General features: G+C 58.8%; 9 protein-coding genes across 9 annotated transcripts; 3 read left to right on the top strand and 6 right to left on the bottom strand.

Moving 5' to 3' along the window:
- The first annotated feature begins 28 nt into the window (after positions 1–28).
- Positions 29–2,091, top strand: QBC33DRAFT_538186 (uncharacterized protein). The gene has a single exon (XM_060427861.1). The coding sequence runs from the start codon at positions 174–176 to the stop codon at positions 1,716–1,718; it is 1,545 nt and encodes a 514-aa protein (XP_060283600.1). The 5' UTR covers positions 29–173; the 3' UTR covers positions 1,719–2,091.
- On the bottom strand, positions 1,794–3,963 carry QBC33DRAFT_586622 (uncharacterized protein; the record flags this gene model as incomplete). The annotated part of the gene is made up of 1 exon (XM_060431485.1): positions 1,794–3,963. The coding sequence occupies one exon, from the start codon at positions 3,961–3,963 to the stop codon at positions 1,894–1,896; it is 2,070 nt and encodes a 689-aa protein (XP_060283599.1). The 3' UTR covers positions 1,794–1,893.
- A 621-nt stretch (positions 3,964–4,584) lies between these two features.
- On the bottom strand, positions 4,585–8,545 carry QBC33DRAFT_451489 (glycoside hydrolase, subgroup, catalytic core; the record flags this gene model as incomplete). Its single annotated transcript, XM_060424609.1, has 7 exons — positions 4,585–5,555; positions 5,658–6,216; positions 6,269–6,465; positions 6,530–6,623; positions 7,187–7,816; positions 7,874–8,047; positions 8,105–8,545. 7 exons carry the CDS (start codon positions 8,543–8,545, stop codon positions 4,585–4,587), a joined length of 3,066 nt encoding a protein of 1,021 aa, XP_060283598.1.
- Positions 8,546–9,029: 484 nt separating this feature from the next.
- On the bottom strand, positions 9,030–10,313 carry QBC33DRAFT_67306 (cytochrome P450 monooxygenase apf8). The gene has a single exon (XM_060432977.1). It carries the CDS (start codon positions 9,963–9,965, stop codon positions 9,321–9,323), a length of 645 nt encoding a protein of 214 aa, XP_060283597.1. The 5' UTR covers positions 9,966–10,313; the 3' UTR covers positions 9,030–9,320.
- On the bottom strand, positions 9,979–11,330 carry QBC33DRAFT_538167 (cytochrome P450). The gene is made up of 3 exons (XM_060427860.1): positions 11,075–11,330; positions 10,379–11,005; positions 9,979–10,304 (listed from the first exon to the last, which is right to left on the bottom strand). The coding sequence occupies exons 1-3, from the start codon at positions 11,138–11,140 to the stop codon at positions 10,068–10,070; spliced, it is 930 nt and encodes a 309-aa protein (XP_060283596.1). The 5' UTR covers positions 11,141–11,330; the 3' UTR covers positions 9,979–10,067.
- Positions 11,331–11,954: 624 nt separating this feature from the next.
- On the bottom strand, positions 11,955–15,778 carry QBC33DRAFT_538163 (Frag1/DRAM/Sfk1 family-domain-containing protein). Its single transcript, XM_060427859.1, has 8 exons — positions 15,509–15,778; positions 15,273–15,440; positions 14,886–15,218; positions 14,690–14,816; positions 14,545–14,586; positions 14,397–14,481; positions 14,292–14,337; positions 11,955–14,225 (listed from the first exon to the last, which is right to left on the bottom strand). Exons 1-8 carry the CDS (start codon positions 15,597–15,599, stop codon positions 12,232–12,234), a joined length of 2,886 nt encoding a protein of 961 aa, XP_060283595.1. The 5' UTR covers positions 15,600–15,778; the 3' UTR covers positions 11,955–12,231.
- Positions 15,779–15,953: 175 nt separating this feature from the next.
- Positions 15,954–17,593, top strand: QBC33DRAFT_586618 (U3 small nucleolar RNA-associated protein 6-domain-containing protein). Its single transcript, XM_060431484.1, has 2 exons — positions 15,954–16,193; positions 16,275–17,593. The coding sequence occupies exons 1-2, from the start codon at positions 16,104–16,106 to the stop codon at positions 17,406–17,408; spliced, it is 1,224 nt and encodes a 407-aa protein (XP_060283594.1). The 5' UTR covers positions 15,954–16,103; the 3' UTR covers positions 17,409–17,593.
- Positions 17,162–20,178, bottom strand: QBC33DRAFT_538157 (regulator of chromosome condensation 1/beta-lactamase-inhibitor protein II). The gene is made up of 4 exons (XM_060427858.1): positions 19,307–20,178; positions 18,063–19,248; positions 17,859–17,993; positions 17,162–17,791 (listed from the first exon to the last, which is right to left on the bottom strand). The coding sequence occupies exons 1-4, from the start codon at positions 19,997–19,999 to the stop codon at positions 17,532–17,534; spliced, it is 2,274 nt and encodes a 757-aa protein (XP_060283593.1). The 5' UTR covers positions 20,000–20,178; the 3' UTR covers positions 17,162–17,531.
- Positions 20,179–21,885: 1,707 nt separating this feature from the next.
- On the top strand, positions 21,886–23,068 carry QBC33DRAFT_67052 (uncharacterized protein). Its single transcript, XM_060432976.1, has 2 exons — positions 21,886–22,192; positions 22,285–23,068. Exons 1-2 carry the CDS (start codon positions 22,058–22,060, stop codon positions 22,879–22,881), a joined length of 732 nt encoding a protein of 243 aa, XP_060283592.1. The 5' UTR covers positions 21,886–22,057; the 3' UTR covers positions 22,882–23,068.
- Positions 23,069–24,251: the final 1,183 nt, after the last annotated feature.

Raw genomic sequence — 24,251 nt, 5'->3', positions numbered from 1 at the left:
TTGAAGCACGGTCCACCCGCCCTCCCTTGCCCGTCCTCCAATACCTATGTAAAAAGCGAAGTGCGTTGATACATTTATTAGATGGCTTGTCAATATCTGTAGTGTAGCTAGCTGCCCAAGCATGCCCGATTGAACCCGGAGAGACCCCAAGCATTCAGCCTACGACTTTCAAGATGCTTCGACCACAAATACTGCTCGCCTCGAGGCATCTGGGACCCTGTGTTGGCCCTCGCACGGGCGCCTCACAGCTTTCGCGACAGCTTCCTATCCTTGCGCGACGAGCATACTCCGACTCTCAGCCCCCCGCTCCCTCTACCACCCCTGCCGGAGACACGAACAGCCCGTCCGCTAGAGTGATCCCCAACAGGACAACCGGTCAGAATGCCTCGGGCAGCCCAAACAAGTCTCGCGGCCTCTTCCGCAAAGTGCGAAACAAGGCCCCCAGCCCGCCCCCGGCGGTACTAGACCGGACCAGGCTGCCCAGCAGCCTGCACTCTCAGATGCCGAACGCGAACCTGCTCCGGCTCCGCGACGCCTGCCAGTGCAGTCTGTGCGTAGACCCGGACTCGGGCCAGAAGACCTTCGCGACCACCCACCTGCCCAACAAGCCGGAGCTGCAGAGCGCCGAGCTCGACGGGGGGGGGTCCCTGACGGTCGTGTGGGAGAACGACCCCCTGAGCGGCGGCGGCACCCACGAGTCCGTCTACACGCCTGAGTTCATCGAGCGCTGGAAGGAGACGTCGCAGCGCAAGCTCATATCGCGCGTGCTCTGGGACCGGGCCATGTTGGAGGAGGAGCTGGACAGCTGCCGCGTCTCGTACGACGACTGGATGGCAGGCGGGGACAAGTTCCGGGACGCGTTCATCGCCCTGCACAAGACGGGCCTCATATTCGTGAACGGGGTGCCCGAGTCCGAGACCTCGGTCGAGGAGATCGGCCGGCAGATCGGCCGGCTGCAGGACACCTTCTACGGCCTCACGTGGGACGTCATCTCGAAGCCGCAGGCCGAGAACGTGGCGTACACGAACCAGTTCCTCGGCCTGCACCAGGACCTGCTCTACTACTTCGACTGCCCGCGCATCCAGCTCCTGCACTGCATCGCCAACGACTGCGACGGCGGCGAGTCGCTGTTCAGCGACGGCGTCCGGACGGCCATGCAGCTGCAGCTGCAGAGCCCGGAACAGTACGCCACGCTGACCAGTGAGAACGTCAGCTACCACTACGACCGCAACGGCCACCTGTACGGCAACTCGCGGCCGACGATCCGCGACAGCGGCGCGGGCTTCGTGCCCTCGGTGTGGTGGTCGCCGCCCTTCCAGGACGTCTTCTCGTCGAGGACCAAGGTGAACCGCTGGCACCGCGCCGCCGCCCTGTTCCAGCGCACGCTCGAGGCGCCCGAGAACCTTTTCGAGTACAAAATGCGGCCCGGCGAGTGCGTCGTCTTCGACAACTGGCGCGTCCTCCACGGCCGTCGCCACTTCAACACGGCGCAGGGCAAGCGCTGGCTCAAGGGCACCTACGTCAACAACCAGGTCTTCCAGGGGAGGACGTCGAAGCTCCTGGCCGAGTTTGACAGCCATCAGGTGAAGGAGAGTTCGCATGACATGTGGGTTGCCGAGAAGGAGGCACTGGATGCCCAGCTGGGTGGGTCGAGGGAGAAGGGACCGGCATCCGAGGAGGCCACGATATCCGAGCAGGCTCCGGCTGCTGGCCAATAACTCCGACGGGTGGTATTCTCTGGGTGTTCCAGAACGGGGTCGTAAAGCTGGCGCCGGGAATATACCATGCCTTGTAAATACCATGACTTCGCATTCATAAAGCCGCTTAGCCGCGCCCCATGATTGTGATTTGATCAGCCTTCGTCGCAGCTATCCATCCATCCGTGTATCTACCTCATCCCGGGAACCCTCCCCTCGCCATCTTCTTCGCCCTCTGGTCTCGCCTATTATGATTAGCCCTAGACCCCTTATTCGCCTCCTTCCGCCTCCTCGCCACCTCCGTCTCCTTCTCCCCAGTCGGCCCAGCAACATTACCTCCACGCCCGCCACGACCACCACCACCCCTCCCACGGCCCCGTCCCCGCCCCCTCCCACCCCGCGACGAAGCCTCCCCCTCCCCTTGCTCCCCCTCCCCCTCCTCCTCCCCCCCAGCCCGCCAAGCCGTCCCCCGCAGCTCGTTCTGCACGCCCCCAAACTCGCCATACCGCGCCTCGAGCCGTCTCCGCAGTCGCGCGTCCCGCCCCAGCACGACGGCCCACCCCTCGACAGCCTCGTCGGTGAGCCCCGTCTCGGCCCTCAGGCGCGCCCTGGCCGCGCCCCTCCTCGTGGCCGCGTCGCGGCCGAACAGCGCCGGGTCGGCGCGCAGCGCGCGGAAGAGGACCTCGTCCATCGCGTCGTCCGCCGCCGTCTGGTCCGGATCGCCGGCGGCGGCATCGACGGTGCCGCCCACGTCGGCGGCGTCGTACGTGTCGTCGCGCTCGTCGTCGTCCGAGTCGAACGTCGCCAGCGCAGACAGGATGGCGGCCTTGTCGGCGCCCCCGCCGCTGCGGTCGCCGAGCACGTCGTCGGCCGTTCGCCCCGGGTGCCGCTTGCCGATGTGCAGCCTCGAGGCGTCGACCTCGAGGCGGTCTAGCTCGTCCTCGTCGAAGACGTTGTGGCGCGTGGGGAGCTGGGGCGGGGGCGTGGGGCGCGGTGCGAGGTCTGGGGCGGTATTGGGGAGGGGTGTTCTAGGAGGGGGGGTTAGTGTCCGGGTTCGTATAAGTGTATATACTTGTAAGGGGAGGGCTCGGCCATACAGTTCTTCGCTGCGGTCGGCGTCTTGGAGGTGTGCGGGTAAGGAGCCGTCGAGCATGTGCGCAATGACTTGCTCCGAATCTTCGCCGTACTCGTCCAGGAGCTTCGAGATAAACCCAGACCCGAGCTCGGGGAAGAGGTCCTGAATCTGAGAGATCTGGCTCAGGCGGTGGATGTGTATCTCCTGCTGGACCATGACGAGGTCGGACCCGGCGCGCCCCTTTCCTTTATCGATCTTTCTCCGGATCAGCCGCTTCGGGCGCACCAGGCCACCGGCCTTCCGGAAGGACGCCAGCTCGGCCAGTACCGACTTTGCCCGGCTGGTTGCAGACCCTGATGCTTCCAGCTTGTTCTGAACTTGCTGCAGGAGCGGGGTAGCAGTGACGAGCTCAGGGACAAGAGAGTCGTTGGCATTTACAGGGCCTGCCTTGTGCGCATCTGCCGCGACCCTCAGAGCATACAGCTGATCCGTCAGCATGGAAGTCTTTGGAGACTCGCCTTCGACGAGGCCAGTAAGACAGAGATAGGTAGTCGTGATTATGACTCTCCGAAGCGGCGGGTTCATAATTTTGTAGCAGCCGATGAGGCCGTCCAAGAAATCGCTCCCCGCCAGGAAGAATGATGCCACATATGGCGAGGCGTAGACCAGAGGATTTACTCGGCTCAAGCGCTCCTCGACTGACTTTAGGTCACCGTTTATGCCCTGGTCCAAGTTTTTGATCAGGAACTTCTTCAGGCCCGACAGCGAGGCGTCCAAGAGTCCCTGGGCCGGTTCCGACAGACCTGCTAGAAGGGGCCCCGCCCTCTTCCGTCCATAAACACGGCTGACATCCGCGAGGAAGTCCCACTGCGCCATGCCGCCAGGCGGAACGGAAGACCGGAGGATTTTGGACGTCAATAGGAAACACCCCTTAAGCAGCGTCTTGGCCGACGGCCCGCCGCCCAGGATGCCCGATCCGGCAGCGGCAGCCTCGGCCATGAACGAGGCCAGAAACCGGGAGACAGACTCGTCCTTGCATGAGATTCGCAAAGTCTCCGCCTCCGTGAACGCCAGGTGCGCTTCGACGAGTGCCACCCAGGCGTCAAGGCATGCCGCCCACTCGCTGGGGACGATCGAGGCCCGCCAAGCCGCGGTGGGAAAGGGCACGAAGGAGGGTAGAGAAGTCGCCATTATGAGAGCCTCTGAAGTTTTTGGAATCGAGCGACTGGGGGTGGTTAGCGACATAGGTGTTTTATGAGATCGTTGGATCTCACAAAAAATATTTGTGTATGCCCTTTGGTGATTCTCAAGTACTCAATTCCGTTCCTGGGCCTTCAACAGATAAACGTCTCGCCGGATGATTCATCAAATGGCCCACTAATCGCATTTCAGCCCCACTAGGCACACTCTACAACCTATCATGTGGCGCACTCCACTCTGCAATACACCAAAGAGGATGCCATTTCGTTCCAAGGGGCCCTCTGAGCTGCCAAACGGCCGCGAAAGCAAGTGGTAAATCACAGATGACTGGAGAACTTCGCCATTAACGTGTTACGTGGTCGAACAATGTCTTCCTCGGCTGCCGAGGATCATTCATGCTCATTCCATAGGTAGCTATTCTACAAGTCCCTACCACATCAGTGACGATCCTAGTTCAAAGCCTGCAAAAAGGCACCACCCCTGAGGAAAATCCCATGATTTTCAGCAAGTGCCATCCATGACCCCAGTAAAACGCCCACGCGATGCGAAATGGTATACACACGGAGAGGGACACACACAACTCTCCCCATACCCCAGGACCACGAATCCCACCTAGAAGTCCCAGGAACAGAACTCCCTCTTCGGGGGCACCTCAGGCATGACCCCATCAGCGAACCTCCCCGTCTGCACAAACGCCCTCCACGGCGCCATGACCTCCTCGGAATCGTACTTGCCCCCCTCGGCCTCCGTGTCCGCGCTGTACGGCGGCGCCCCGTTGGGGAACCAGATCCTCGTCACGCTGCCGTCGAAGCCCCGCAGCACCGGCTCCAGCTTGTCCCCGCCCCCCGCCTTGTTCGGCTGGTACGTCACCGCCTTGCCCTTGAACATACGCAGCCGCCCGTCCGCCTCCCGCGAGCTGTAGCTCTCGATCGCCGGGTGCTGCCGCGTCGCCCCCGGGCCGTACGGCCCCTGCCCCTGACTAGGTGCCGCCCCGGCCGCCGGCGTCGCGGATCCGGACGTGCTTGCGAATCCCGCCGTCGCAGAGCCCTGTGCCGCCTGCTGGAAAGGGTTACTCGACGTGTTGCCCGCCGCCGCGGAGGGAGCCCCGAACGGCGATGGGGCTGGTCCCGTACCGTTGGTCGCCGTGTCCATGGCATTGGCGAAAGCGCCGCCGGCACTTGGCCCAGGGCCGAAGGGGTTGGGTTTCGGTTGCTGCGGCTGACCGAACGGGTTCGCGGCCGCTGGTGGTGGGTTCGCAACCCCGCTTGACGTCGATGGTTGGCCGAAGGGGTTGCTGGCGGCCTGGCTTTGCTGCCCGCCAAAGGGGTTTGCACTCGGCGGTTGTTGCGGTTGCGACGGCTGCCCAAATGGGCTCTGCGAAGGAGCGGCGGCGGCTCCTGCGCTGGCAAACGCGCTTTGGTTTGAGGACGGCGCTCCGAAGGGGTTCGGTTTCTGTCCGAGGCCTGATGGCTGCCCAAAGGCGCTAGATGGTTGCGACGGCTGCCCAAAGGCGGGTGCGCTTCCTGGCAGCGATGGTTGGCCAAACGCTGAGGTGGTGCCTGGCTGTGACGGTTGACCAAACGCTGAGGTGGTGCCTGGCTGTGACGGTTGACCAAATGCCGAGGTGGTGCCTGGCTGTGACGGTTGACCAAATGCCGAGGTGGTGCCTGGCTGCGACGGCTGACCGAACGCCGGTGCACCTGCTGGCTGAGAGGGCTGACCAAACGCCGGCGCTCCGAAAGGGCTGGGCTTTGCGCCCAGGGTAGAGGGCTGGCCGAATGGCTGACCAAATGCAGAAGCAGGTTGCGACGGCTTTCCGAATGCTGACGTTGACGATCCGGGCTGTGCCGGCTGTGATGGCTGACCAAAAGCCGGCGCGCCGAAAGCACTGGGTCGCTGGCCTAGCCCTGAAGGCTGCCCGAACCCGCTCGATGTCTGTGCCGAGGGCGCGCCAAATGGACTGGACTGCTGGGCTGCGCCTTGCAATGCGTTGGCAGGGGCTCCGAAGGCAGTCGATGGTGCTCCAAATGCGGTCGATGGTCCTCCAAAAGCGCTAGGCTGCTGCCGTCCGACGGCAAAGACCCCTGTTGTTCCGCCCGGGATCGTGTTCTGTTTGCAGATGTCTATCCGGTTCGGGTGATTGTTCCCAGAATCCACAATGTACTGCAGTGCGCCGTCGAGGTTTTCGATGGCGGCCTGGATTTGTTGCTGAGAGGACTGATAGAGCGCCGCGATCTCGTTGATCTGCTTGCATATTAGCGACGCTGTGCGCTGAATCCCCGGATACTAAACTCACAACTCCTTGCTCGTTGCCTGCCAGTACACCCTGCATGTAATGTAGCCTGATCTCTTCGAAGCTCTGTTCGCGCGGGTAGCCACCGAAGAGCTGTTCCGGCGCATCTCTACCGGGGCCGTAGCACGAGAGGGGCCATGATGATCGATCCTCGGTCAAATCTCGCCGGAGCACTTCCTTGCTGAGACTGTACGGCAGTTCTGTCGAAGCCTGTTGTTAGGAGTGAGTGCGCACAATACACGGGGGAGGAATAGGGTGCAGTACCTGGTCCTCTCTGGCTACCCATTTGAGTTTGGTTTCCACCACTCAGAGCGGCGAAGCGGTTGGAGGTTGGCTGCTGCTGCCCCCTCGATGGATGCTCGAATTTGCAATTCCCTACAGTTCAGAGAGTAGTTGTCAGGTTTAAGTTCACAATGCGAGTGCGCGAGGGGCGTGCATATCAGCCGTTAGGGCAGCTGCGGGAGGCCGTGTTTGCGTCAGATTGGATGGATGGATTGGATGCGCGTACCTCCAAATTTGCAGTACCCCGACTGCCAGAAACGGCAGATATTTCTCGACATTTCAACTGAAAATCAGGGCTGAGGATGGTTGCATGACTGTATCCAAGCGATTGTTGCGGTACGTGAGAAATCACAAGGGCAGACACAAAGTATGAAGTTTGAAGGCTGGGATTCGAGTTCCCGAGGACTACAGCCTTTCAGCCTCGCAGGCGCCCCGCGCACAGACCATCTCAAGGACAGGGGCCATTCACTTGACCACAGCAAGTGAACGGAGGGTTAGGGTTACACTAGATGTCAAGATAAGGGGAGGATGGATATCCACTTCGCCCTGAACAACCTCCATTTTCCTGACGACCCAACAACTTATCAGTCCCGTCTCGCAGATACAACACGATATGCGCTAGGTGAGCGTATCCTTAACCATCTTCAACAGCATGCCGTCGACATACGACGGCGACCGCCAAGCCGACCAGTCATGCGACAACAAGCCCCACGTCTCCTCATAGTCCTGTGTCCCCGACCTGATGTAGTAGCTCCCAGCCAACACCCAGAGGAACCAGCCCGCCTTGTGCGCGCCAAAGTAGCTAGCAAGACAGCTGCTGTAGACGCCCTTCCACGTCGTCGCGTCCATCTGGAAGCCGAACTCGGTCAGGAGGACCGGGAACTTGTTGGCGGCGCAGTCGCCCATGGCCGAGAAGCCGTTGCGGTCCAGGTTTCCCTGCAGGCTTGAGCAGCTGGACGCGCTGTTATCGTAGTTGTGCAGCTCGAGCACCAGCTTGTCGGCGTACCCCGGGAAGTCGGCCAGGCTGAACTTGCCCGAGCCCGGCGTCAGCGCGGAGCCCTGGACGACGGGCGTGAGGGTGGTGTCGAAGCCCAGCCCCGAGAGGAAGATCAGCACGTCTGGGTTGGAGGCGTGGATGGCGTCCGAGCCCTGCTTTATGTACTTGTACCAGTCTTGCCAGTTGTAGCTCGCCTGGGACAGTGCCTTGTTGTTCGGCTCCCGCGGCTCGTTTCGCAGGGCCATCGACATGAGATTGGGCCAGGATTTCCCCTTGTCCATGAAGTTAATATGCGTGGGGGTGGACAGGCAGGCTCATGCGAGACTTACGTGATTAGCCATATACGACAGACCTCGGGTCCAGTTGGCGATGGAAAAGTACGTGTCTCCCCACCAGGAATTCCCATCGTCGGTGGAGCAGCACCACATGCCCTTGGAGATGTGGTTGTCCAAGTGGACATATATTTCCTGCTTTGCGCATTCCGCGACAACGGCATCGAACACCTACAGTGGTGAGTCTCGGTCGTCTCTCCGGTTTAGCAGCTGGGGGCTACGACTTACCTGCAGTCTCGTGGTCGAGGCATTGAACTGCGGGTTCTTCGCCGTGATCTGGCCGTACACCTTGTTGCCATTGGCGGTCCCAAGAGCCTTCGTGAGCGCGGTCTGGATCGGGACGTCCGCCCCGCCGTTCCCGTAGATCTGGTCGATCATCTCGATGGCGTAGGTCAATCGGATGGCGTTCATCCCGAGGCTCTTGATCTTGGTGACAATGGTCTCTACCGATTGATACTGCAGGCCTTCCGGGATCATCACGTCCGCGGCGCCCGGCCAGTTGACGCCCGCGTACGTGACGTTGGTGCCCGAAGCATCGCGGATCCAGCGGCCGGACGTCACGAAAGGCCCGTTGGGCCACGCCGCTCTCCCGGCATGCGGCGCCGCTTGGACGAGGCGGGTGAGTGCGAGGAACGAAGAGACAACACCAAGGATCCTGAAGCTCAACATTTTGTGCCCGCTGTTGATAGATACGGTAAACCAGGAAAAGATCTTGAGGGTTCCGTTCCCTTGCATAAAGCACCGCTGCCCGGGGCGGGAGTGCAGGCATTTATTAAAGTTCGTGCCGCCATATTGAGGGGCTGTGGTTAATACCGGATAGCCTTGATATTACTTCCATTACCACGTCGAGAAGACCTTGCGAGAGTTCGCCCAGGGACCCGATGCGCCTAGCAAAATGGCTAACCAAGACCATCATCGCAAACATCTAATTCACGGACACGTATCTCCGGTCAACAAGTAATCTCTCTTCTTCTGCCCGCGTGGTGTGGTAGTCGCGGGGAAATAAGATCTCTGAGCCTCAAGGAGAGCGGCTAGGGGGACGCCCGGCTCCGACTTCCCCGGCCTAGAAGACTTCGAGGCTCGGTGCTATTGGCCAATGCGACGCAACTAACCAGGAGAACAGAGCATGAGCCGACAGCAAGGGGGGAAAGCTGGGGAATAAGAGTGGGATTCTGCCGAGATTTACGATTCCCCGCATCCTCCCGCGCGTTCTGCAGGCCGATATGCACGAGCATGGGAAACGACGCTGTTGGAACCCCACCGTTTACCCCAACTCCTGCTTGAGGTGTTCGTGGTTGATGTTGTTTGGGGAAGCCAATATCGGACGACATCGCTTCAATACCAAGAGCTGACCAAATTTGTCTAGTTGAATGGCCTAGACCGGTTGCTGTATGTACAAATCCGTTATGAAACAAGGCACCCGAGCCTTCCCCCCCAAGCGCACCTATGAACGCCTTCTAAACTCCACCATCGGGCCATCCTTGAGGCTCGTAAAAGTGTCCACCAGCTGGAACTCGCCCGCGCGATGCCTCCCCCACTCGGCGTCCTCGCTCCCCTCCCCGGGGTCGACAACCCCCGCCGCCCGCCGCAGGTCGTACATGAATAGCACGCGCGCGATCGTCGTCGTCATCTCCAGGTACGCCAGGCCCTTGCCGATGCACCCGCGCGGCCCGATGGAGAAGGGGCAGAAGGCACTCTGGGCGCGCGCGACGTCGTCCTCGCCGACGGCGCGTCCCCCCTTTCCGAACGAGGATCCCGCGATCCACCGCTCGGGCACGAACGAGAACGGCTCCGGGTAGTAGTCCGGGTTGTGGTGGATCGCGTAGTGCGGCGTCCCGACCACCGTGCCGGCCGGGACGTGCTCCCCGTCGATGGTCATGCCGCCTGTCAGGACCTCGCGCGGAAGCAGGCCCCCAACGGACGGGGAAAGCCTCATGGCCTCGTCGATGCAGGCGCGAAGGTAGGTGCATGACGCCAGCTGCGCGCCCTGGTGGATGTCCTCGACGTCGTCGAACTTGGATCGCACCTCCTCTGCGACCTTGGCGAGGGCCGAGGGGGTCCGCACGAGGTAGAAGAGCGTCGCCGCCATGGCGGTGGAGGTCGTGTCGGAACCGGCGATGATGCTGCGTGTTGTCAGCCGGCTGCCTGCCGAGGTTGCCCTACCGTAAGCGGAAAGTCGGACGGAAGGTACTCACAGCAAATTGGATTCTCCCCACAGCTCCGGGGTGCTGAACCCCTGTCCGGTCTCAGGATCGCGGGCCTTGAGCAGGTGGTAGAAGAAGTCGCGACGGTCGGTCTCGTCGCCCAGCTTGGTCCGCTCGACCAGCTGCGCCCGGCTGTAGTTCATGTACCGAGCCCTGCCGGCCGCGATCTTGCGGAACAGGATCTTGTCCAGGCTGAGCTTGTTGACGATGGTCATAGTGCCGCACTGGGAGGAGGGCAAATACGTGTGAGCCCCTTACTTCCCATAAACCATCGCAGGGGGGGATATGCAATACTCACGATCAAATGCCTTCGCGCGGCCACGCCTACGAGATCGATGGCATACCTGTTGTCTGGGCGCTCGAGCATGTGGAACGCCTTCCCGAAGCACAGATCGCCCAGGATGTCCATGGCCAGCCAGTTGCACCAGTCAGACATGTTTCTAGGCGTGGACCAACCCTTCCGCTCAACCTCAGACCCGGCCGCGACTGCTCCGGTAGACCCGGCTCCTCCGACGAGGTCACAGAATGTCCTAATGTTGGCAAGGATGTACTTCTCGACCTCCTTAACGGCGCCGTCGGAGAAGGCCTGCGAGAGCACGCGGCGCTTGCGGGCGTGGACGTCCCTGTCGCGCGAATTGTGGGTGTTTGGCGCCGGGTGGACGAAGGCGTCGTAGAACTCGGCCTTTCGCACGTTTGCGCGGAAGCCGTAGACCTCGCGCAGGGCGCCGGAGCTGTTGACCGAGAGCGCGTTGGGGCCGAACCGCACGCAGCGCCCGTACCGCTCGTGCATGCGCCAGAACTCGAGGTGCCGGTCACCCTTCCACGCGTGGTACAGCATGTAGCCGTCCGTCAGCTTGGCAAGGAAGGGGCCCGGGTACTTGGCCAGCGGGTGGAAGAAGAGCCGGTAGATGACGAGACATGTCGTCTTTTTTTGGGGGGTTGTGTCAGCTTGTTTCTATCTCTCTTCCATGACAAAGCCTGTGACAGAACTTACATAAATGAAGCCGGACACGGCTATGGCGCCGAGCCAGAACCACAGATGGCTCATATGGAATTCCATGGTTACCTAACTGGGGGACCAGATATCAGAGTCGAGGAGGATGTAGAGGGCTTCGATTTGCTCCAATTCCCTTCTCTCTTATTAACAACTGGGAAGAATCAGGAAACTCCATCATGAACTTGAGAAATAGGATACACGCTTCCCTCCTGACCCTTTCCGTCCATTCCATTGACGTCGATGGCCGAGCGAGTGCCTATTCAAGCCGCTGTAATGCGTGTCTCTCGGCTTTTCGCGGCCTAAATTGGACGTAGCCAATGGGGGCCCACCATTTATCAGCTTATCGGCGGCTTTGTGCCGAGGGGTGATGATGTCGATACCTACACGGGTTTAAGCTTCACCCAAACGGTCCAAAGGGGAAAGAGACAGGGTAGAAAGTCGCGGAGAGATCGCGGGGAAGCTCGTAGGGTCGCACTATTATTAATAGCCCCGCTTGATTGAGCGGAATAGAAGCCGTTCTGCGTGCTCCTGATTGATGAAGGAAGGTCATCAGAAATGCCCGGAAGGTATGTGTGGGCAATATCGTCATACGCTCAATTGACGATCTCTATGGGAGCAGCCAAGCATTACCTCGCTCATTGAACCCTTCTACTTAACAAGACTGTCATTGAAAGGGGACTTGCTTCGCTAACATACCTATACCTTCCCCGCGAACCTCGTCTTCGTCGTCATCAATCTAGCTATCCAACCTAGTCTGTCTTCTTCACCGGCCCGTACGGGATTACTCCCAGGGCGAATTAACCTCTGATTCTAGAATGCCTTCTCTGTAGAGGACGTTTTGAACGATATGACAGGGCCTGGTAGCGCAACACACTCACCTGATCGCAAGGCAGGTTGGACATACGAATAATGATGGGTCAGGTATATTATGCTCGTCGCAGTTTCGTGATTACGCACCGGCCCAAGGGCATCGTACATATACATAAGGAAACCGTCCGCCAACCCCGGGATCAGCGGGAGAGGGCCAAGAAACAAAGGGAAACAGTTTCACATCCATCCCTCGTACCACATTACCCACCGTCACACTAAGAACCGGTTCCAATCCGGCGCACCCCAATCACCCCTCCCCCCACCGTAGACGTTACCCTCCCACCTCAGTAATTATAATACCTCGGCTCATCAAAGACATGATACCGATGCCCCCTGACGCCCTCTCCCCTGAACATGGCCGGGAACCTCCAACCAGGCGGCACCTCCGGCTCGCCGACCCTCCTATTGCGGGCGTCGGCGTCGGCGGCCCACGCGGCGGCGCCGTCCTCCTCGGTGGCGGGCACGACGAACTTTGCGACCTGGAGCTCCGTGTCGGTGATTGTGCTCCTGCTGACGCGCGCGTAGCCCGTGCGCCGCAGGCCCTTGAAGAGGATGTACTCGCACCAGCGGTCCCAGTCGGACGGGTCGACGTCGTGCATGCCCGACGTGGCCGACGAGTACGTGTTGTAGTTGCCCTCGAGCGGCCGCGTGACAAGGTAGCTGAGCAGGATGCTCGGCCGGGTGCTGCTCCCCATCAGCTTGGCGAGGTACTCGCTCTGGAGCCGGCGGTCCTCGGGGTCCTCCTCCTGGCCCGAGTGGAAGACGAAGACGTCCACCAGGCTGCCGTAGACGTCGAGCGTCGCGTGGATGGCGGGTGCCAGCTCGCCCACGGGGCTAGGTAGAAGGTGGTGAGTCGAGTTGAGGATGGGGAATTTGGACAGCAGCGCGGCACCCCACGTGTGCTTGTTCGGGCCCGGCCCGTAGTCGACGTACATGCCAAGGTCCTCGGCGAGGAACTGCGTCGTGTCCCGGTTGCCCATGATGATGCGCTGCAGGTCGCTCTCCAAGAGGCCGATCACGTCGACCTCGAGCTCCTTGATGAGGTCACGCATCCGGTATTCGGAGCTCCACATGTCGTTGTCGAGTGAGAAGTGGATGGTCCAGATACCCGCGGTGATGAGGCGATCCTCGGCGTGGTACGGCTTGTAGTCGTTGGTGGGGAAGCGGATGAAGGCGGCGGAGAGGAAGAAGACATTGAGGACGCCGAGAGTGCCGAAATGGTACTTTCGGTGCGGGGAAGACGTCGGCCGGCGGCGACTGGACTTCTTGCCGCTGCTGCGGGACGTCAGGTTAAACACGCCCGCGCCAATGAAGAGCATCATGGTAATCATGACCCAGTCCGTGTGTTCGCGAACAAGAGGGCCGCCGGGGACGAAAGCGTAGGCGACCACCCAGACATGGAAAAGAACCAGCAGGTTGTAGATGAAGAAGCCCAGGCCGAATGTCAGAGCAGGACTCTTCTTGGAAGCGTTGGCGACCAACGGGACTGAGATGCCCATCAGGTAAGCGGCTGTGATCAAGGCCCCAAGGTAGCCGAACCATCGGCTGTATAGGGTGAGCAGGGTGGCGCCAAGGCAGGCAACACCATATGCAGTCCAACTAGTGATGAGATTTGGCTTGAGGAGACCCAGGAGGAGTCCGGCAGTCATCGCAGCGATGGTATACCAAGCATGGACGTTTGAGACGGGGCCGCGAATCGGATATCCATCCCACACCCAAAGGATCATGGTACTGGTGTCAGAAAGGAGGGAGTGTAGGCCGAAGAAGAGGCCGCCAATGCTGACTGCAGACAGCAAAGAAGAGCCGCTCTTGGTCTCGGGCGCATCACCACTCTGGAGGGGTGCCCTGCGCGTAAATCTCAACGCAGCCAATACAGCGAGGGCAAGGCCGGTGCCGTTGTAACCACCGTTTGCCGCATGCATAATTGGCCAGATAGGGTTGTTTGTATGCCAAGCGAACTTGACAACCGCCGACATGAGGAGGCCCACCGTCCATGCCAGAATCCGCGATTCAAGTCGAGGCCCGTGGACGGACTCGGAATAAAAGGTCGCAGCCCAGGCAAGGCACCCCATCATGACACCAAAACCAACTGTGAACAGGCGGTATAACGGGTCCCTAACCAGGTATGCCACCAGCGCGGAAAGGGAGAGAAGGTGGGCGATCCGGAGATTCCTGACGATCAGAGACCGCAGCGGCTTAATGCTGAGTAGTGCAGGAGAAATGGTGGACATGACGAGGGCTTCGTATCCAGAAATGCCCATATGCCAGAGCGGGAAGTCTAAGATCGGAGATCAGTGTGGGCACTCTTTTAGGGGGAGACGGTGCGGGTGGTTGGTTTACTTACACCAGATGGTGACTCCCAGACTGGTCAGCATGGACCAGAAGACGAACTACAAACCGGTCAGCCTCCCAAGATTCAGCACGTCTTGGTTGCGGTGTGCGCGCATACTCCATGATAGACATCGGCAGCGATGTCCAGCGCCTCGCCCATAGCAAAGTTGGCAGCAAACACGCCCCCTGTTGCCTTCTCCTTTCTGTCACAACTTGTTAGCTACAGACATTCGAGGAAGCAATATCGACTATCGGTAGCTGCTTACTCCTTCTCCAGTACGGCAGTCGGGACAGACGACGTGTTGACACTAGAATAACCTTAGAACTCGTTTCACATTTCCTCATTGCGCATGACAGCACAGTATGTACAAGCCCTCTGCGGAGGCCTACTTTGGAAGCCATTGCACGTACCCCTTGCTCGTTCCCTTGACATCCTTGACCACCAGCTCGAAAGTGTTAAAGTCCAAAGCCGTCACTGCGTCGAAGCCAACGTCGAAGAGGATGAGGGACCATTCGAAGAATGCATAGGTGGTATAAGCTACCAAAATAATTCAGTCAGCAAAAGGGCAAGACTGAGGGAGAGAGAGAAGCACTGTGGGGGGCATACCTCCTGCGACTCTGTGCACCTTGTGCTGGATGAAGAAGTAGATCAAGGGCACGAGAGAGCCATAGAAGGCTCCAGCAAGGTATTTCCGCAGCTTGATCGCTCTCGGGTTGGGGGGGCTCAACGCGAGACAGCCAAATGTCCAGGGGATGGTGGCGACGAGGTACGAGATCATGAAAATGTCGTGCCAGTCGTGGTCATCGGTCGACGTGATGTATGTCCACCCTCCGCATGTAAGTGTCCTGAAAACACCGAAGAAGGCGATCACTTTCGGGAGTGTGCGCCCAGGTCGCGCTGTAAGCAGATACCACAGTCCAACCAGGGCAAACCTCGGACCTGGTGGGAATTAGCTTTGACGGAACCTCCGGAAGGGCCGGAATTGATGTTTACCGGAGGTGATTGCAATCAAGACCATGAAAACAGATCGCTCGGGGTACCGGTCGCCAATCGTCGCGGACACTGATGGGAACCACTCATCGGGGTATCCGTAGAATTCATTTTGGACGATCTTGTGGTAGTGGAGGGAGACGCCGACAACGAGGGCACCTAGGAAAGCGGCTATGACGAGGACAGTCAGAGGAATGTATATTAACGACAAGACAGATCAAATGCTTGACTAGACCGACCGTAGGCAACGATGGTGTGCGCCCAACTAACCCATTGGCCGTTGAACGAGACCACGACGCCGGCGTCCTTGTCCTTATACTTGGAAACCATTGCGTCTCTCCCGCCGTTGAAGGGAGGTTCAAGCTGACTTGGCTTCCGCAGACTCTGGTTACACACCAGTAACAGCAACTGGCAACAAGGGAAAAGGAAAAGGAAAAGGAAAGGAAACGGGGCTGCTAAAGAGCGAACGAAGAGTTGACAAAGGAAGGGAGGGCAAGTTTGACCTCGGCGCCATCCGCTGCGTCCGAACCTGGAAATTTCCAAGCGTGGCGCCAAGCCCGGTGTAACCCCTGACTAGACTGGTTACGTAGCTCAAGATGCGGGGACACAGGTGTGGCACGAGAATGGGCGCTAGGACAAGATCAGCCAGCGGTGAGCGACCTGCGGTGAGGGCCCCACTAAAAAGTTTCAATCCCACTCTCACAAGGCGAGAACTTCCCAACGATCCATCCCATTCTCAGCCTCTTATAGCAGAACCCCATAACAGAACCTCATACCGTCGACCATTAGCTTATATCTTACCCACACAAGGGATCTATAGACACGGCATAAATAATGGCTGGAGTAGCCGACAAGGCCCGCTTCTACTTGGAGCGGGCAGTCCCCCAGCTCCGCGAGTTTGAAGAGAAAGAGATCTTCACCAAGGTAAGCGCACGCCGCCAAAGATCCCTCCCCCTCCCCCTCTCCCTCTCCCACGCCCACCAGCTAACACCCCCACCCCTACAGGACGAGATCCGCACCCTCGTCACCAAGCGCACCGACTTCGAGCACCGCGTCCTCTCCCCCGGCGCCACGGCCTCCGACTTCCTCGCCTACGCGACCTGGGAGCAGTCCCTGGAGGCGCTGCGCTCCCGCCGGTGCCGGCGGCTCGGCGTCCGCGGCTCGACGTCGCACGCCGGCCAGGCGCGCTGCCTGTCCGTGTTCGAGCGCGCCGTGGCCCGGCACCCGGCCAGCGTCCCCCTGTGGCGCGCGTACCTCGACCTGGCGGCGCGCGCGCGCGCCTCCAAGCGCTGGCGCAAGGTCGCCACGCGCGCGTTGCGCATGCACCCGCGCGAGCCCGGGCTGTGGATCCTCGCGGGCCGGAGGGCTGCCCGTAACGGGGATATGGACGGCGCTAGGGCGTATTTTATGCGCGGGTGTCGGTTCTGCGCGGCGGACGGGGCGGTGTGGGTCGAGTATGCGAGGTCCGAGATGGAGTGGCTCGCCCGGGTGGAGGCGAAGATTGCTGCTCCGGCTGCGAAGGTGGTCCCCGAGGAGAAGGCCAAGATCGTGGGCGGGATGGACGAGGATGGGAATATGCAGTTCAGCGAGGATAGCGATGACGGCGGGGAGGACGATGAGGGGCTGGTGCTCCCGGATCCAGACGCAGAGTTCAAGAAGAAGGGCAAGCGGAAAGTGTTCAGCGAGGAGGCGGTGGGGAAGCTGGCGGGCAACCCGGCGCTGGGCGGGGCGATCCCGCTGGCTATCTTCGACATCGCCAAGAAACAGCCGTTCTTTGGCGCCCCGGCGGCGGAGGCCTTCTTCGATGTGTTCGTGCCGTACACGGCTGTTTCGTCGCTGCAGAAGATTCTCCAGCATGTGCTGGACTGCATGGTCACGTCGTACCCAAATCACCCGTCTACGTTCAACTGCCTCGTCAGGCAGCCGCTGGTTGGGGTGGACCCTCACACTTCAACGTATCCCAAGGCATTGCGAGAAGCGCTGGCAAGGCTGAAGGACGGCTTGGAGAAGACGGAGGATAGGGCTGGCCTTGTGGCCAAGACAATGGCCTGGATCGAGCCGATCCTTGCAGTGGAAGATCTCGATAGCGGCATTAGAATAGTCTTGGAGCATACCAAGCGGAAGCTGGGAAACCCCTGATATGCCTGTCTAGAAGGCGGACACAATAATGATGCAAGATACCAGGTTCACAAGTTGATCACGCCCTGAAGACATGCTCTAAAATCCTCCCCCTGTGATAACATCCCCTACTCGACGTACTGACTATCCATCCTTCTTCTCCTGCGCAAGATTATTCAAGAACTCCCACTCGCCCGGACTGACCTTGCTGACGCTCAACCTCGACTGCTTCAGCATCTGCATGTTCTCCAACGGCTTGCCGGGGGTCCCCAGCGTCCGCAGCTCCTTCAGCCCGATGGGCACGGCGAACTTGCTCCGGAACTCGACGTGGACGACGCTCCATTTGGGGTCGGACGGCTTGGACGACGGGTCGTAGTACGGGGCCTTGGGGTCATGGGCGGTCACTGGCAAATAGGTTAGTGACCGGAAGACAACGGTAGGTGGGAAATACGAGAAGCTGGGACGACGCACAATCGGGAGAGTGCTCCTGAACGACCTCCATTGTGCCGACGATGGCGGGCTCCTTGCAGTTCGAGTGGTAGAAGAAGGCGAGATCGCCCTTCTTCATGGCGCGGAGGTTGTTCCGGGCCGCGTATGCCCGAATACCTGCGTCAGCAGTGTCAGTTTGCCCGTGGCCGTGCCGCGACGAGAATCCTGGGGGGTGAGGGTGCTTACCATCCCATGGCTCTGGTTCTGTCCTGGCGGCGAGATCGTCGATGGAGAACCTCACGTCCACGCCTTTCTCCATCCTGGTCTCCGGCTCGGCCTTCATGAGCCAGTACTGCTTGCCGCCTGGTGCCGACGACGAGCCGTTGGGTCCCGTCGCCTGGGCTGTGTCTTTTTTCTCTGCTGCTTTCTTGGTCGCGGCAGACTTCTTATTTCCGCGTGGCTTCTTAGCTGATGATTCCTGGGGAGTCTTGGTTGCGCGTGGGGGTGATTTGAGTGGACTGCGGGTGGCGATGGGTTCTGTGTGCTCTGGGATGGACGAGAGATCCCCTCCAGCCTCCTCGGCCAAGAGCGTAAACTGTCCGCCAGCCCCAACCCACACAAATTCCTTTTCACGAAGGGAGGGATGGTCAAGAAGGGTGGGCGTTTTTATGGCGTCGTCCCCCTCGTGTCCAGTCTGATGACTGTTATTGGAACCCCAGCTAAAGACTCTGTGATCCGGGGTGATCGCAATGCTATGATCGCCACCTGAAGCAGTCAAGGTTGCCTTGAGCTCCGGGATGCGAGTTGGCTTGGCAAGGGTTCGGCCATTGTTCCGGATTACGCGGTCGGATGGGAGGTTATCCAGCTTGAGTCCGGTAGCAAAATCGCTGGCGTCGCCCCAGGCAAAGCAATCGCCATCGCTCGTAGTAGCAACGGTGTGCTTGTTCCCTCCAGCAATGTGGACAAATTTGCCAAGGTCCTTCAGGCTTTCCACGAGAGTGCTGTTGAAAATGTAACCCAAGCGACCCGCGGCGTCGTTGTCGATGCCGATGCCGGTCTGACCAAAGCTGTTATCGCCCCAGCTGTACACGCTGCCATCCTTGCCAATGGCAAACGAATAGTCAGCGCCTACACCGATGTCAACTATATCTTTGAGGCTAAGCTTGTGGGGAACGAGACTGGAAACAAGGTCGGCATCGATACTGGGGTCAAGTTTGGGAACGAGCCTTCCGCTTTTCCTGCGTCCCTGAAGGTGTCGCCCCAACTGGCCTCGCTCGCCAGAACCCCAGGTGTAGACAGTCCCAGCAGCGGTGAGTGCCAGGACGTGATTATCAGCAGCGGCAATCTTTATGACTCGCTCCAATGCGGGGACAAGGGTAGGCATCCTTTGGACTTGCCCGTTTTCGGCAAAGCCGGCGATGCCTTCCAACGACTGCGACTGTTAAGGTCTGACGGGGGCTGGTATGGCAACGGAGCTGATGGTGACTTACTCTCATAGCTCCCCAACCGTAGACCAAGCCTTGGCTGGTCAGCGCAAATGTTGCGTTGTCGCTAGCAGCGACCTGCGTGAAGACTGTGCCCTGTGGAACGCCGCTCATATCCACCTCACCGGGCGTCGACTGTTTAGGATTCACCTTAGCATTGATGCCATCTTTGGCATCGCTGACGCCCCCCATTCCCCCATCCCAGGCTGTGTCCCGGCCAAGAGCTTCGAGATCGTTGGCCCCCCACGTCAAGACTCGATTGTCGTGTGTGAGCGCGGCACAATGCTTCCCGCCGACATCGAGCTGAACAATGCCAACGGACTCGGCAGCAAGGTTAGGGTTTGGCAGGGGATGGGCCACATCATCAGTTCCGGCAGATGGCCCGAGTCCCAGCTCGCCGCTCGCGTTCCGTCCGAAAACATAGATGTTTAACCGTTGAGCAGGAGCGCGATTGAGCGTCTCAGTAGCATTGAGTCGCTTTGGCTGGCGCCCTCCAGTCGTGGGGGAACCTGCCCGTGTCCTTTTGCTGGTTTTGCTGGAACGCGACATGTTTGCAGCTTCTTCGCCCTCGCGTGAACGTGGACGCGAACGCGAAGGGTCCTGGGAAGCCTGTGTGGCTTTGGTGGAAGACCTGGCCCTCTTCGAAGCGTTGCGCGCGGTGACCCCTTTCGACGCGTTTGCTGGCCGTTTTGGGGGCATCTTGCCAATTGAAAGTCGCAAGGTAGATAGATGTGTGATGAATTTGTTCGAGAATTTCAAATTTCAGCACAACACATTTCGCGTGGAACTTTATCAGGCTTCTCCGCTGTAACGCATCAGTCTAGATCACGTTTATTTCAACTTAGTTGAAGTGATACAGCTCTTTGGAAGTCGTGATTCCCCGGGGCATGAGCCACCCGCACGGGCCCCTCTGAAGTTCAGCTTGGTTGGAGCCACAGCATCCTCGGCTTGATCCAGTCTAGGTTATTGTTCACTACGTTGTACAATTCAGAAGACATCCATGAACGAGGGAACTGGATTACAATCCTCCCGCTTGAATGGAGACCATCGACATTGATGATTGGCATCGGAGGCGCAACTCCACAGCCAACCTCCTGATACTGTGATTTCACAGAGCTAAAAAGAAAGGTTGGAAGGTAATGACATGTACTTCTCGTCTTCTGAGCCAGTCAGCTTCTTGCTTGCCGCCTCTTTAGAGCTCGACAGAAGACCTGATAAACAAAATGGAATATTGTGGCCGGATCCCTGTTGTCTCTACGCCTGTTCGATCCCATATCATGGGGTGCCACTGCCCTACTGCTGTGTGTTTCAGGGGTAGTTGGTACTTCCCTCAGGGCTTCGTCCGGCCTCGCAGCTCCGGCCATGCTTGGGCAATTATTGGGCAATTGGGATTGTCTCTGAATGTCAGCAAACAGATGACGCTCGCGTTGGGGGGTTCTTCCACATTGTAAAAGCCCGAACCCAGATCCGAGGCAGTCATCATGGACCCTCAACATCACCAGTGATTCACAAGACGAAATATGGGGTAAATAGGTGCTTTCCTATGGTAGAGGTAGCTGCATATGCCCAACTCGGAGTCCACCGGTCTCTCAAGAAGCAGGCCGAGCCGTGATATTCTTAATGAACCCCCTGAGACCTGCCGGCCTGATCGCTCCTTCGCTCGGGCGGCGAGGATGGTCCACTCTGTTGGTGACTTCACATCCTCCCGTAGAGGGATGGCGAGTTGTGCCAAATCTGTTTGTACAGGCTTGTCCCGAGTGAGTACGCTGGCGACGGTGAGTCTCCATCCTGTCTTAGAGCGAACTTACTTGTGTAGTTGCTCTCGGCGTTGATAACTGCCTGGTACTTCTCCTTTGCTTTCTCTATTGCGGTCGGCATTTTCAAGGGTGTTTCGATACAGATGATCTTTCCCGTTATCTTGCCCTGGTTCGTTGAAGGGGAATGGGATGAGAGAGCCAGTGGCGAGGGCTTGATATATATCTGCCATTCCCCAACCCTCGGACCCCTCACGATGATATCACACCTACGGAAGATCAGTTGGTATAGTCAGGGTCGAGGCTGATTGGTTGTATAATGTTGACTAACACCCATAGTCTAGTTCAATTCGACATCGAGTCATGGGAACAACCTAACTACCTAGGTTGGAAGATAGGTAATCTCGGGGGGTATGTAAATAAACAACACCAAGCTCTCCTGTTTCAACCGCATCAATTCTGTGATGTGGTGGATCATCATTATTGACATTGCAAGAGTTTTGTCATTCCTTCTCGAAGTGAGCGTCGATCCTGAAGAGTCAGCGATTACGGATACAGGTCATCTAAATCCTGCCCATCGAGGGAACACTGCATTTACTACGCCTTACTTGCCAGACTTTGCTAGGTTGACATGCGATATATATACTGCCCTTGGATAAGGATCGGGTTAATTATTGGTCGCCCTGGAGCCCGTATACGCCCGGGATCAAACCTGGATGCATCCCAGGTGTATCCAATAAGATTTACGAATCATAAAGTGGAGCGAATTGGTCTGACAAGATCGTCCCTTATTTACCAATATTTACGGATTACCTGCCTAGGATCTAACAGCGCAGGTCCCCCGCAAGGATGGATGGATCCTTCGATCCCGGGCGTAGGACAGGAGTTTCTTCCTCTCCTCCCCCCCCACAAAAGAATGCCGAGCTCACGAGTGGCGACGCGACAGGAGAAGCTACCATCACCCGAAACCACCGTATTTTAGACCTCTTTTAGACTCTCAGAGATGTCGATCTCCGGGTTCGCCCTCCGAAATAACGGCTCGTGCGCCGACAATGAGGTCGATTGCGGCCAGACGGCCGCTCCGTACCACGCGTGCTGCCCCAAGTCGGCCTTCTGTCCGAGGCAGTATAACGTAGACGTAAGTCCGTCGCCCAGCACCACGGAGGAGTGTGAGATGGAGAAAAGTAGAGAGAAGAGGAAAGCCTTTGCTGAGAACCGCGACTCCTCTAGTGCTGTCCCTCGGCCGAGAACTGCACTACAACGCTGCTGCGGGATCCGCAGTGCGCGAACCGGTCGTGGGACCTCTACGACAACGGCGGATACTTCTGCTGCGAGAGGGGCTTCGTGGGCTATGCCACGCCGGGGAACAGCGACGGGTGCGCCGCCCCGGGATACGCGTTCCGGAGCGGCGAGAAGCTGCTCCCCATAATCTCCTCAGCAACACCGTCGTCCACCACATCTCCGATATCGACGACTCCCTCCTCCAGCCCGTCGGCCTCAGCCACGACGCCGGCGGACTCATCGGGGGGCGGAGGCGGGTCGGATAAGGGCGCCATAATCGGCGGTGTCGTGGGAGGCGTCGTGGGCGTGCTCGTGCTGGTGGCTCTGTCGATATTTTTCTGGAGGAGGCAGAAACGGTCGAGGGGCAACCCGCAGGACAGCACGGCTTATAAAGGGGGCATCGGAGGGGTTCCGGAACTCGCGGGCTCTGACCTGACGCCGGAACAGAGAAGCGCGCACGAGATGGACGGCTACGACGGTCGGGGGAAGGTCGCCGGCCCGGCGCAGCTCCCCGAACGGCATGAATATAATGAGCTTCAGGCCTGAGCGAGTTAACGATGTCTTGGCTGGGAAACAAGAATCAATTGCGACCTGTGTTGGGCAACACGGTAGCGGCCATCTTAAGTTGCACCCTGATAATACGCCCCAGTCTGCCTGCGAATTGAGAGGGCCGGCTAGTACCACGTGATATTCCAGATTGCGGCCACACTAGGAATATTTAACCTTATTCCCCGTGGAGACTGGTATGTGATATTCCCCTCATGTGCCTGCCGTGAGTGTAGCACAGTGGAGGGATAGAGAAGTTATGTTTTAAAGTACCTCCGCAGTACCTACATTTTTGCATTTGGCAATGAGGGGGACAATTGGTTGGATGGACCGTCCTGGCTGTCCTGACGTGTCATGAAAGCGTGCATGTCACGATGGCGGGCCGGTCGCTTGACCCCACCACCATAGCTGCAGCGAAGGTAGGTATTCGTTCGACGCAAATAGGTAAACCTTGTAAACCTAGGTACTTTTGGGGAAATCGAACAACCTCAGGGCTTGTGGCGAGTAGTATGCGCAGCAGGCCGAAGTGGCTAAAGTCAAATGGTCTATGGGCGATCTTGGGATGGCAGAATTCCGAGAAAGAGAGAGATAGTGGTGGCTGGTCGTCCGTCCCCGGAAGCACACAATCAATGGCGCAGATCGGACCAACCAGCTGTGGCACGCCCGGCCCTTGAATGTCTCGACGGGAAATAAAATGAGGGACAAGTTATACACAGTACTTCGGCGACCGAGTACCATCCATGGGGATGGTGCTCCACGATCTCTGTCGCTTGCCGACTAGGGTTTCTTGGCGGATAACCTGGATATCGAGAGATTTGAGATACCGAGACGGAGATGGGGCTGCCGGCAAGAGAGAAAGATCTCGAACCCACTCCACAGTCCACACTTCCATACAGCTATCCGCTTTTAGCCCGAATGCTGATGGGCATGTCGATTCCCTCCTGGCTAGGTGGTCTTTGTGTGACGCTGAATCCACGCTCGGCTGATACTCCCCCCTTCGGAGGGGGGAAGGACGAAGCCTCTTCTTGGGTGGTGGAATGGGGAGAGATTGGGGGTTTGATGCCGCAGCACAGACCTGCCCTGCTGCCCAAGAACCTAAACAGCCCCAGCAGACAAAGAACGGTGTGAGAGGGCAAACAGAGTTGGACAGTTTTATTAGACCCCAGAGAACGGAAGCTTATCCGATTTCATCATCTTAGCCTGTGTCTTGTGGCATCTGCAATCCTGAATGCTAGTTGGCTGCGGAGAATTTTCCTATTTTCTAGGTTTCTTCGGCTCGCCTGGTGGTGGTCTGTATGAACAGCCGGGATGGGGGTGGGAGGATGGGGAGTGACTTCGCTGGCAAGCCATGCTTGCTTCACTTTAAAATG

This window comes from Phialemonium atrogriseum (assembly GCF_030411735.1).
Source record: "Phialemonium atrogriseum strain 8032-3 unplaced genomic scaffold QBC33scaffold_12, whole genome shotgun sequence".
NCBI lineage: Eukaryota > Fungi > Ascomycota > Sordariomycetes > Cephalothecales > Cephalothecaceae > Phialemonium > Phialemonium atrogriseum.
This window is presented reverse-complemented; position numbering and strand designations above follow the sequence as displayed.

Coding starts and splice junctions, on each gene's coding strand:
- QBC33DRAFT_538186 (XM_060427861.1), top strand. CDS start 174: ATGCTTCGACCACAAATACTGCTCGCCTCGAGGCATCTGGGACCCTGT.
- QBC33DRAFT_67052 (XM_060432976.1), top strand. CDS start 22,058: ATGTCGATCTCCGGGTTCGCCCTCCGAAATAACGGCTCGTGCGCCGAC. Junction 22,193..22,284: donor CGAGGCAGTATAACGTAGAC/GTAAGTCCGTCG, acceptor CGACTCCTCTAG/TGCTGTCCCTCGGCCGAGAA.
- QBC33DRAFT_586618 (XM_060431484.1), top strand. CDS start 16,104: ATGGCTGGAGTAGCCGACAAGGCCCGCTTCTACTTGGAGCGGGCAGTC. Junction 16,194..16,274: donor AGAAAGAGATCTTCACCAAG/GTAAGCGCACGC, acceptor CCACCCCTACAG/GACGAGATCCGCACCCTCGT.
- QBC33DRAFT_538163 (XM_060427859.1), bottom strand. CDS start 15,599: ATGGTTTCCAAGTATAAGGACAAGGACGCCGGCGTCGTGGTCTCGTTC. Junction 15,219..15,272: donor CTTGATTGCAATCACCTCCG/GTAAACATCAAT, acceptor AATTCCCACCAG/GTCCGAGGTTTGCCCTGGTT. Junction 14,338..14,396: donor CTGCCGATGTCTATCATGGA/GTATGCGCGCAC, acceptor ACCGGTTTGTAG/TTCGTCTTCTGGTCCATGCT.
- QBC33DRAFT_538167 (XM_060427860.1), bottom strand. CDS start 11,140: ATGGAATTCCATATGAGCCATCTGTGGTTCTGGCTCGGCGCCATAGCC. Junction 11,006..11,074: donor CCGTGTCCGGCTTCATTTAT/GTAAGTTCTGTC, acceptor CCCCAAAAAAAG/ACGACATGTCTCGTCATCTA. Junction 10,305..10,378: donor CCGCGCGAAGGCATTTGATC/GTGAGTATTGCA, acceptor CCCTCCTCCCAG/TGCGGCACTATGACCATCGT.
- QBC33DRAFT_538157 (XM_060427858.1), bottom strand. CDS start 19,999: ATGCCCCCAAAACGGCCAGCAAACGCGTCGAAAGGGGTCACCGCGCGC. Junction 19,249..19,306: donor ACGGTTGGGGAGCTATGAGA/GTAAGTCACCAT, acceptor TAACAGTCGCAG/TCGTTGGAAGGCATCGCCGG. Junction 17,792..17,858: donor TCAGGAGCACTCTCCCGATT/GTGCGTCGTCCC, acceptor CCTATTTGCCAG/TGACCGCCCATGACCCCAAG.
- QBC33DRAFT_67306 (XM_060432977.1), bottom strand. CDS start 9,965: ATGGCGGCGACGCTCTTCTACCTCGTGCGGACCCCCTCGGCCCTCGCC.